General features: G+C 40.3%; 1 protein-coding gene across 1 annotated transcript; it reads left to right on the top strand.

The window, feature by feature from the left end:
• The first annotated feature begins 2,946 nt into the window (after positions 1-2,946).
• Positions 2,947-9,966, top strand: LOC122732341 (mas-related G-protein coupled receptor member X3-like). The gene is made up of 2 exons (XM_043972404.1): positions 2,947-3,015; positions 7,991-9,966. Exon 2 carries the CDS (start codon positions 8,014-8,016, stop codon positions 8,998-9,000), a length of 987 nt encoding a protein of 328 aa, XP_043828339.1. The 5' UTR covers positions 2,947-3,015; positions 7,991-8,013; the 3' UTR covers positions 9,001-9,966.
• Positions 9,967-11,703: the final 1,737 nt, after the last annotated feature.

The raw sequence follows: 11,703 nt of genomic DNA on the forward strand, positions 1-11,703 counted from the left end.
CTCAGAGATAAGATTTTTCATTTCTTTGGGTCACAAGGTTCTCCTACAGAAGAGAACTTTTATTGCTTCTTTTGCAGTGCCCCTCTGGGTTACAACTCAGACTCAGAGTTCCCAGGAGAGAATGACTGCCTCAGGTTCAATGTCTTCTGTGGGCTTCGCTATGAAAACTGTTGCTCAGAAGCCCCCACCCATGTGTTTGCCTTTGAATAATCAACCAAAAGACATAAGCTTGAATAAAGACATTTTATTGGAATAGCGTGGCAAGAGAATTTAAATTGAACACTAACTCCCACATTGAGTGCACATTATCCCAGCAAATATGCTGACAATGGGAAAGGGAAGGAAGGGAATGACCAAGTAGAGAGACTGCATATGAGGAGGCAATAAATATGAAAATGGTGCAGCTTAGACCTCTGGGGCTGGAGGACCCTTGCTGGCTTCTCCTTCAGTCCTCTTGCTACTCTCTGATGATGGTATTACAAGGGTAGAGTTAAAACACAAAATTCATAAAAAAGTGTTTTTTTAAAGTATATTCTTTAAAAAAATTTTTCTATAGCATGTTCTTCACAATAGCCAGCCATGCCAACCCCCCTTAAAGTTACCCCTCTCCAGCTGAGCAATAACAGTGAATACAATATAGGACTTTGGACTAGAACTTTCCATTGTCATAGTTTACTTAACAGAAAGGAAGGGTAGAAACTTGCACTTCAAAACTTGGTCCCAACATCATCTATTGCATTTAACTTGAGCATTGTTACCATTAACACCATTATTCAAACTATTGTCACTATATTGTTTATTGTTCTTTTGGCTTTCCTGCCTTCCCTCTGTATCACTTGTCCATCCTCTCCTCCCCCTGAGTTCTCCATTTTTGTTATGATTTGAACAACACCCCAGTCTATTTATATATTACAGTTGTTCCCCACCCAGCCTCCAGCTGTTTCACCATTTTTTCAGTTTTGCAATAGCAAAGAGTGTTGCTAAGACCATTTTTATTTCTTCGTTGTTCTTTGATGTCACTGACTTCCTTGTTGGGTAAAGTCAAGCAATGAGTTCACTGGATCAAAGGACATTGAGAACCTAGTAACTTCTCTTTCATTATAGCAACCTTTTTCTGAATGACAAGACCAATCCATAGCTCTGTTAGCAGCCAATCAAGCCTGCCTTGATTGAGTGATTGCAAAATTGTGTTATTTCTCCCATTTTAACCATGACCGTGACATGCTAAGTATGTGGTAATATTTAAAAGTTGCTCTTATGTTTATTGTTAGTGATTTTGAACCATTTCCTGCTAGTTTTGATACTTTGCATTTCTCATTGGAGGATTGTTTGACACCATCCCAACATGTACTTGGAGACACAAGTCTGGGAATACTGCTCTTTCCTGGAACCCTGGAACTATTTTCTGCAGCTTCTGGTTAGAGCTGGGGCCTGAGCTATGGAAAGGATGTATACAGCTCCTGGGGTGCTGTCACTACTTAACTAGAACCCAGAAGTGGGAACTGAGGCTCACAGAAGTTCCATGACTTTCCCAAAGCTAGTAAGCACCAGGAATGGACTTTGAAGCCAGCTCTTAACTACAAGTCCAATACACTTTTCCCCACATCAAACTGCTTCTTCTTTTATAGCAGCTTGAATCTATATTTTAAAGATAAGGAAAACGGTGATTTTTTCCCCCTCTGTAGTTTTCACTACTCATATTCTAGGGGATGAGGTATTAAGAAAGTTGTGCTTACATATAATTGTGAGGAATTAAAATCTAAGTTTACTGAATCTCCTAAGGAAATTAATGAATAAAGGGAAAGTTTCATACATACAACAATCAATTAACAACATTTATTAAGTACCTAGTATGCATCAAATGTTAGGCTAAACTATGAAAGAGCATCAGCCCTTAAAGAGTTAACTTTCTACCAGGGAGACATTGAGGAGCCCCCCCCCCCCATTCTATCATTCTCTGTCTCTCTCTTTCTTCATCGCTTAATATTTGTCTGTCTCTGCAATTTTGTCTCTGTCTATATATTTCTATTTCTGTCTCTCTCTGTCTTTGTCTCACCATCTCTGTCTGCCTTGTCTGTCTACTTGTCAATCTGTCTGTCTTGATATCTGTCTCTCTATATCTCTACTTTTTTGTTTCTGTCTCTATCTCTGTCTGCCTCTATACCTCTACCTCTCTCTCTCTCTCCTCTCTCTGTTTTCCTTCTTTATCTTTGTCTCCCTGTCTTTCTTTTCATCTCTGTCACAGTTTCTATCTGCCTGTCTACTTTCTATCTGTCTTTCTGACTCTCTTGTGATATCTGTTTATATCTCTTCCTTTTTGTCTTTATCTCTATTTTTCTCTGTCTACTTGTCTCTATCTCTCTGTCTCTACCTGTCTTTCTGTCTGTCAGTCTCTGTCTCTCTCTGTTTCTCTGTGTCTGTGCATGTGTCTCTCTGTCTCTGTTATACACACATCCATAATCAAAAAACTGTTTGGAGACTTTCATTTATGGGGTGGTTGGGTGAGGAGAAACTTTGGAAATGGAATATATACACTGGAACTTTCTGGTAGTTGGTGGCAAACTATGTATTGTATTTATCTAGGAGATGGAGGGTATCACAGTGGCAGAAGGTACCATTCATGGTCCTCAGACAAGAACAGGGACTTGAAAAGATTCTGGGTGCCTGGGAGAGGAACACTGTTATATCACCCATGGTGGGTGGGGAGGGAAGTAAAGAGTGATGGAAAGTGGTCCATGAAACACAACATTCACCTACAGTGGGGAAGGGCAGATCATGAGACAACAGAGGAAGAAGGGCACAAGTGGTGTAACAGGGAAATGCTGAAGCAATCCCCTCTGAGGAATACTTTACAAGTGCCTGGGCTCTGATTGGCCAGTAACATCTATACAGGAAGCCACAGAGGCTTCTTATCTTCCTGATAGCAATTGCTCAGTCCTCACTTACAACCAGAAGTTTCTGAAGGTTTCTCCAGAGTCAGAGGACACAACGACATCACCAAGTCTGTCATTCCAGGTGAGGTTCCTTCTCCTCAAGCCACATCTGCTTCTGCTCTCAGGATCAGTGCGCAGTGTGACAAAAATATTTTTCTTAGGAGCAATCATTTATCTGAGTCACGAGAAAGGCTGAAGGGATCTCAGAGAATGGAGAGATCCAGCTTACAATAGCCATTTTGGTGCTGATAACACCTAGACATTCACATTTGTGAATTCATCAAGATAGGAGACAGATGGTGGTGTTTGTTGCAATCAAAGAAGGGGAGAAGGCACAGAGGTCTGGGGGTCAGGGGGGTAGATGCAAGATGAGGACAGATCTCCAACTGCCCTGAAGTCCAATTATATTTACTTGTGGAGGATACATTGTTTTTGAGTATATTGAGTTCTAAGACATCTTTTTGGTAATAACTGTTCTTTAAAATTTTTTTTCATTACTGTTCTATCTTGCAGGAGCCTGATTATGGCTCTAGGTACTTGCTTACTTGCTTCCTAATTGCTGTCAAGTTCTTTTCTCTCCATCCTGGAAACCATGGATTTTGTGTTTGACATTTTGGAGTGTGTTCAATTCAGAGGTTCTTTAGGTTGAGACTTACATTCTTTCTATTTTTTTACTTTCCCATGTGTCTGTTGTAGTTCTTATGTTTTGGTGAAAATGTGCAAACATTTTTGTTTGGTCGTGAATTTCAGGCCATCCAAGGCTTCTTAAATTATTCCTCTTAATCTTTTACAGCGGAGGGTTTTGTTTCTATTTATTTATTTTTGTTAGCAGGTAAACCTGTACTCTAACTGGTAAGTCTTTTGACTTGGTTCTATTTTTCCTCCTCATCTTATTAATGGGCTCTATTGGCTCCAGTATCATGAATATAAATTTAATTTGGTCATAAGTAGGGAAAGAAATAAACATTTTTAAAGCACTAGTTACTATGTGTCAGACACTGTGCTAAGGCTTAACAATATCCTTATTAACATTTAGTCAGTTCCCATTGGTATTCATTTGAGATGCTCATATATGCCTCTCTTTCTTTTTCTTTTTTTGTCTTGTTCATTATCTTAGGTGTCCAGTCCACATTTATTTCATAGGAGTTGAGTAAGATTATTGACTTGTCTATTACACACATACACACACATATTATATACATACACACAATATTGTAGTTGATTCTTCTTAGAATGTTTGATGGTATTCACTTGTAATTCTCTCTAGCCTTCCTTCTCTACCCTACCTCTGATTATTCTTTTTGGACTTATTCAATTTCTTTTTTTTAAAGATTAAGTTGAAAAAAGATAGATCAAAAACATTACCTATTATTTTGTTAATCTAAATATTTTATGATTCTATATTTATTAAGCCATTTCACTTAAATGATCAATTTTGTTGGCATATAGGGACTGAAATTCTGGTTTTATTGGTGAAGAAAACACCTTGGGTGTAGAAATTTATTTCTGTCAATTCAAGTCATCATTTTAGCCTAAGTAGTTAAGTGACTTGCTGAGGGTGAGAAAGAAAATATTTCTGAGCTAAGATCTGAATGGAGGTATTGTTACCTATCCACTCTCCACTATTTTTGTAGTTGTTGTTCATTCATTTCAGCATGTCCAATTCTTTGTGACCCTGTTTGGGTTTTCTTGACAGAGATACTGGAGTAGTTTGCCATTTCCTTATCCATTTTATTTTACAAATGAGGAAACTGAGGCAAATAAGGTTAAGTGAGTGGCCTATCTATGGTCACATAGCTATTACATGTCTGAAGCCAGATTTGAACTCAAGAATTCCAGACTTCCTGACTCTGGATCCAGCATTCTATCTACTGCACCACCTAACTGCTCTTACCATACACTATATAATCCTCACATATAATTGAGCAAAATGGCTTTTAGCCCTTTCATTTATCTCCTTGACTTAAGAATTCTCATTATTTCCATTATTGGGTTTGTTTTTTTGTGTGTATGTGTGTATGTGAGGCAGTTGGGGCTAAGTGACTTGCCCAGGGTCACACAGCTAGTCAGTGTTAAGTGTCTGAGGCCGGATTTGAACTCAGGTCTTCCTGACTCCAGGGCTGGTGCTCTATCCACTGTGCCACCTAGCTGCCCCAGCTAGTTCAATTAAAAAAGAAAAAGAAAGGAAAAAAAAATGACCAATAACAATAATGGAAGGAGCAGCTGGGTGGCACAGTGGATAGAGCACCTGCCCTGGAGTCAGGAGGACCTGAGTTCAAATCCAGCCTCAGACACTTGACACTTAACTAGCTGTGTGACCCTGGGCAAGTCACTTAACCCCCATTGCCCCTCAAAAAAAACCCCAAAATCTTTCAGGGTAATACTACTTAGATAAGCTTTCCCATCTTCTGTTCTAAGCTCTTTATTCTTTTCCAAGTTGTCTAATTTCATCCCCTTCTCTTCTATCAGCTTTCCTAATATTCTTTTCATTCTGGAATCCTTGTGGTAAATCTGTTCTTATGTTCTCAGGCTCTACTTATGATCATTGTGGAATTATTCTCTGTTATTTTATTTTCATAATTTATTATTCCATCATTATATTTCTTCATTTATCAAGGGGTTTCCTAGCATTGACCCATGTCCTCCACTCCAGTTCGTAAATTGGGTCAGACTCTTTCTCCTCATAAATGGGATGGCTGGGACCAGGTCCCATTCCCTACTTCATTGTCCTAGAACAGAACACTGCTGTACTAGACTATGCCTTGCCACCCACATTGCTACCTTCACACATGACTAAACTGGAAATATCCAAGAAAGCACCAAAAGCTGACGGAGGTAACTCAGGAAGGGCACCATGGAAGCCTTCACCTCGATGCTGGAGCCAAATCTGAAACCGACAAATTGGCAGGATCAAGATGCAATCTGGGAGCTTGGGATGTGATACTGTTCTGGCCATAGCAGAATGGAGGCCCTGTACTTTCCCCAGGACTTCCTGTTTCCCATATTGGGAATCCTGAGTTGGTCTCCAAGTCATGGAGAAGCCAACTCAGGTATTTTATGGGGAGGGGTAAGGACCTCTTCATATGGCTTTAATTGGGTCCCAACTCTGAAATCACAGGAATGAGGGAGGGGCACCAACTAGCTAAGGAATGGAAGCTTCAAGCATGGAAGATTCAAAGTATAGATGATAGGCAAAGGGGGTGGGATTCCAGAAGAAAATCAGGGAAGAGAAATGTGAAGGTCCTTCAGAAATAAGATGTAGCTGGAGCATTTACTGCTATTAGGTAGAAAAGAAGATCTGAAGTACAACATACGGGATCCATCCCCCTCCCCAGGCAAAGTAAGTTCAGTTGGATACAACAAGTTTACAAGTTTTTGTTTTTGCTTTCTACCCTACCTTCCATCAAGCCTAATTTTGCTGTTCTGCCATTTCCATAGTACTATGCTTGTACCCTCTTGGAGAAGAGCAACCCTCCCCCCGCCCCCCAAACACACACACCAGTCCTTCACTGGAGACAGAACATGCTTAATGTCAGGTAGGCAGCACAGTGGATACAGCACTAGCTCTGGAGTCAGGAAGCTGTGAGTTCAAATCCAGCTTCAGACACTTGACACTTACTAGCTGTGTGACCCTGGGCAAGTCACTTAACTGCGATCACCTCAAACATCTGGGACCATCTCCAGGTGTCCTGATGTATATCTTGCCACTGGACCCAGTTGGCTTTGGATGAGAGAGTGAGGTTGGTGACTTTGCACAGCCCTCCCTCACTTAAATCCAATTCACTACAAGTCATGACATCTGTCATGGTCCTCTTCAAGAATGACAGACAAACAGCAACAAACAATGTCCAAAGGAACTGACTGAATAATTCTCCACTCTTCAAAGCATTTGCCCTAACAATGAGCACTGCCTTTTTAGCCTAGCTCCCATGACTCTGTGGTTTTCATACAATTAAAATTTACTCCTGATGGAAACAAGCCCTGCTTTCATTCTATTTCTCCTTCTTGCTCAGTGAAGCTCCTCTGCACTTCCAGCCTCCTTTTGCTCCATGTATTGCACTTTCAAAGGCTCAGATTAGCTGCCTTCCTTGGCATCTCCTTGGCTCCTTTGGGATATACCTGCCTGTATTACTTCCCTCCCTGCCCTTCCAGGGTCTGATTTGGAGGTTCTCCTCCTGACCCCAGTTAGACAGGGATTTTACCAAAGGACCCTTAGACACTGATGATCTTTTGAATGACTCCAGTCATTCATTAACATATTATGGCTGCAGTGAGGGCAAGACCCAGCCCAGGTATGTATAGTCCTCGATGCTCATTGCAATCAACCATGCAACCAAGATGGAATATGCAAGTATTATTATGGTTGAGGCACTGTTCTTAGTACAGGAGAAACAGAGGACCCCCCTAATATTTCTAATTTGCACTTTGAAAACTTCACAGCATTATAAAAATGCTAGCTATTAGGATTGTTAGTGACCAGACATGGGATCACACCCCCACAATTCCAGCTCCTACAGAGGCTGAAGATGATAAAGTTCTGTACCTCAAGAGCTCTGAATTATAATAGGGTTGATACCCATCAGTAGTTCACACCTCCAGAGATGGGGGTGGGGAGGCTATCCAGGCTGTCTAAGGAAGGATGAACTGGCTCATGTCCGAAAGGAAGCAGGTCAACATTCTATTGCTGACAGGCAGTAGGATTGGGCCTGTGAGCAGACCCAACACTTCCAGCCTGGGTGAGATTGGGACTCCCAGTCTCAAGTTTGTTTTTAATTCTAAAAGTGGCATTTGAAGCATCAGTGCATTGATGGGAAAGATATTTAGGCCATGGAGTCATTGCCAGATGATCAGTCAATCACAGCAAATGGACCTTGGACATCCTTAGTGCCATAGCTGACAGTTCTGGTGGGGACTTAAGAGAGGAAACAGGAAGTTTGTGAAACCATCTATAACCTACTTCTAGATTAGTCCATCCCCACTTTGGATAGGAAGCTGAAGGCTCAGTGATAACCAGCCCTGCATTTTCTGATGCATTTCCTTCTCACTTCTGTTGACAGGAGTCTCCAGCATAAGGTCTGTGATGTCATCTAGTCCCATCACTGAGCTGACCGCCATGATCCTGACTCCCGAAGTGCCCCAGAACCATTCGGGGACCAACACTTCATCTAACAGCAAGAGAGATGCCTTTGATGAGTTTGTGAGATGTCTGACTCTGTTCATATGCCTTTGTGGGCTGGTGGGGAATGGAATAGTTATCTGGCTTCTCAGTTTACACATTAAAAGAACCCCCTTCTCATTCTATGTCCTCAATTTAGCTGGAAGTGATTTCACCTACCTCTTCTTGGAAGTCATTTGGGTAATCAATTACCTGATATATCGTCCGGACTTTCAGAACATTGTCAATTTATTAACAAATATGGGTCTACATGTAACTTTTACAGTGGGTCTGGGTCTATTGGCATCAATCAGCACTCAGCGTTGTCTGTCCATTCTCTTCCCAATATGGTACCGAAATCGGCACCCAAAGAGGGGGCCAATGGTTGTATGTAGCTTGCTCTGGATTCTATCCCTTCTGCTAAATCTACCAAAGGTTTACTACTGTGTTGTAAAGATAGAAATACTGCCCCCTTCTGGTTGTGACACAATGAGTAAATTATCAGGAACACTGATGCTTTCCATGCTTCTGTTAATGACTCTGTCCAGCCTGATTCTCTTCATCAAAATCTTGTCGAGTGCCCAGAAATATAAAGCCAAAAAACTTGTCATCCTCATCCTGATGACAGTTCTCGTGTTCCTCCTCTGTGCTGTCCCTCATGGCATCAATCACTCTGTTTTCAACTGGAAAGCAATGTACAACCACACCTTTCATGAGATCTCCTACTTGTTGTCTTGTGTAAACAGCAGCGCCAATCCCTTCATTTACTTCTTCATTGGGAGCCTCAGACACCAAAGACTGAAGGAGCCCCTCAAGGTGGTTCTCCAGAGAGCCCTGAGAGATGACAGTGACCCCTCTGAGGACAGAGGGACTTCCTCCCGGACAGATACAACATTGGATATGCCAGCATGAGTCTGGACAATTTGATGGAGAGACTCTGAGAGAAACAGCCCTATCTTTGAGGGTCTTTTCTGCAGCCTAATCTAGCCCTGGCTTCTTCCTCATCAGAAAAGGAAATAGAACTTTCTTCCTTATTCAATCAACTAATAAGCTTTTTGGTTCCTTTCTACGTGCCAAGCATTGTACTGGTTCTGGAGAGCCAAAGAAAAAAAAAGTGAATTAGGTTTTGCCCTCAGGGAGCTTATATTTTATTGGGGCAGACAGACATGTATATAAAAAGGTAGATACAAAGCAGATTGTAATATAGATAAATGTGAATATTGGGAAGAAAAGACACTGATGGGATCAGGAAAGGTCTCATATAGATGGTGGGAACTCTGAATTCTAAGAGGGAAAGTTGAAGAAATGCATTCTACATAGGAGGAGCAGCCAGGGCAAAGTCAGAGACATGGGTATATATGATATGTAGAAGTGAAAAGAGAGTGAATTGCAGGAATAGCAGGAGGCTGGTGCAAAGGCAGGAAAATGGGGCATGCAGCATCTTGTGAGATAAATAGTAAATATTTGAGTTTGGTTAGCTCACTGAGTTCAGGAATGGCAGGAAGATGATTGGATCCTAGACACAGAGAGTGAAAGAGAGAGAAAAGGGGAGGGGCAGCAAGTGGACTAGAGTAGAATATCCAGAGAATAAGAATGAGTCAGCGCCCAATTGCTAAATGGTCAAAGGATATGAACAGGCAATTTTCCAATGAAGAAATCTAAACAATTTATAAGTATACAAAATGCTCAAACTCATTACTGAATCAAGAAATACAGATTAAAATAACCCTGACATATCATCTTCCAACTACTAACTTGCCTAAAATGATAGAAGGGGAAAGTGACAAATGTTGGAGAAAATGTGGAAAAATTGGGACACTAACTTATTGTTTGTGGTATTGTAAAATGATCCAACATTTTAGGAGAACAATGTGGAATTATGCCAAAAGAATTATTAAACTACCTGTACCCTTTAACCCAGCAATACCACTACTTGGTTTATTTCCCAAGATGATTAGGGAAAGAGGAGAAGTACCTATATGTTTTTAAATGTTTATAACAGCTGTCTTTGTGGTGCCAAAGAACTGGAAATTGCAGGGATGTCCATCAATTGGGGAATGGCTGAACAAGTTGTGGAATATGATTGTGATGGAATAGTACTGTATAAGAAATAATGAGCTATAAGAAATGATGGGCTCAATGATTTTAGAAAAACATAGAAAGACTTGTAATGAAGAGCAAAATGAGCAGAACCAAGGGGATGATGTATAAAGTAACAGCAATATTGTTTTAAGAATGACTTTGAGTGAATGTTATTTTTTCTATTGTAAATACCCATATCAACTATAAAAGATATATGAAGAAAGAATTTATCTACATCCAGAGAAAGAACTTATAAAAAGATGTATGTGTAGAATAATTGTACATATACATACATACACACACATATGTTTGTGTCTACTCTTAGCCATCTCCAGGGCATGAGTAGAGAGAGAAGGAAAAAAAAAAAGAAAAAAATTACATGATAATTTTGTTGTATCTTTGAGGAGAAGAGCAAGTTGTGCATAGTAGATTTGCAGTTTCATGTCATCTTTTTATTGAACTGTGTTATGGAAATGCTTGTTTTATTCCATAAATTAAAAATAAAATAAAATAAAGACTCTGGATGTCTACCTCAAGCCATGGAGAATATGAGACAGAAGCACAGGTTATCAAGAAAAGGTTATAATTAATATTACATGTTTATATTAAATATTAATTATATGTACAATTTGTAATAATTAATATTAGTAATTGATTAGTAACTGGTAATATTAAGAATTAGTAAATGATAATTAATATTAATAATTATTAACATCTAGAATTTCTGAAACCCTTTAGCATTTGTAAAGCTCCTTACTTATGTTATCTACTTGGTCCTCACAACAACCCTAGGATGTGGGTACTCTTGTTCTCTGCATTACAGATGAGGACACTGAGGCTCAGAAAAGTTAAGAGACTTGATCACAGTCATACAGCTCATAAAGATGTGTATAGTGAGAGTTGCAAAGAATGTCAGTGACCTGGTCAAGGTGACATGACTAGGAATGGGCACATGGGAGACTTCAACCAAGTCTGTGTCTCTTACCATTAGAACAAATCAAGATGTTTCTGCCTATGCTCAACTTGGTAGCCTGAGGATAGAGAGATCTGCTCTTTATCTCTGCTCTTTTCTCTGGTCTCACAGTCCTTGTAGCACGTCAAGGCCTGTGTCCCTCTGAGACTGCTGAATGTACCTTCATGTTTAAAACTGAATGGAAGCAAGAAGGTCTGACTGAGCTTATATTCAAAGTTATAGGAATAGACTGAGGAGAGAATAGACATGGAGAGGAGCGAAAGCCCCTTTATTTCCCTTTTGCCCCACTGATGTTTTCTGGGCTTTGCCCGGCTGCTCACAACAGCTCTTTCTAGCTCATCTCAAAAGAAGCCTGCCTCTCCCCTTCTGGATGTACCAGGTTCTAGCACCCCAGTTTACCATTTTATAGAGGACTTGACTATTGGACAGGGATCCAAGAGGCATCACTGAAGTAGGAGCCAGGGGAGAATTCCATTAGCCATTCTTCTCAGGAAGAGGTTTTACAGACAAAAGTCTTAGTCATTCCTTTTGCTAAGAGCTGTGATAAGTACATATTGTTA

Source organism: Dromiciops gliroides, chromosome 6 (assembly GCF_019393635.1).
Source record: "Dromiciops gliroides isolate mDroGli1 chromosome 6, mDroGli1.pri, whole genome shotgun sequence".
NCBI classification, from domain to species: Eukaryota; Metazoa; Chordata; class Mammalia; order Microbiotheria; family Microbiotheriidae; genus Dromiciops; species Dromiciops gliroides.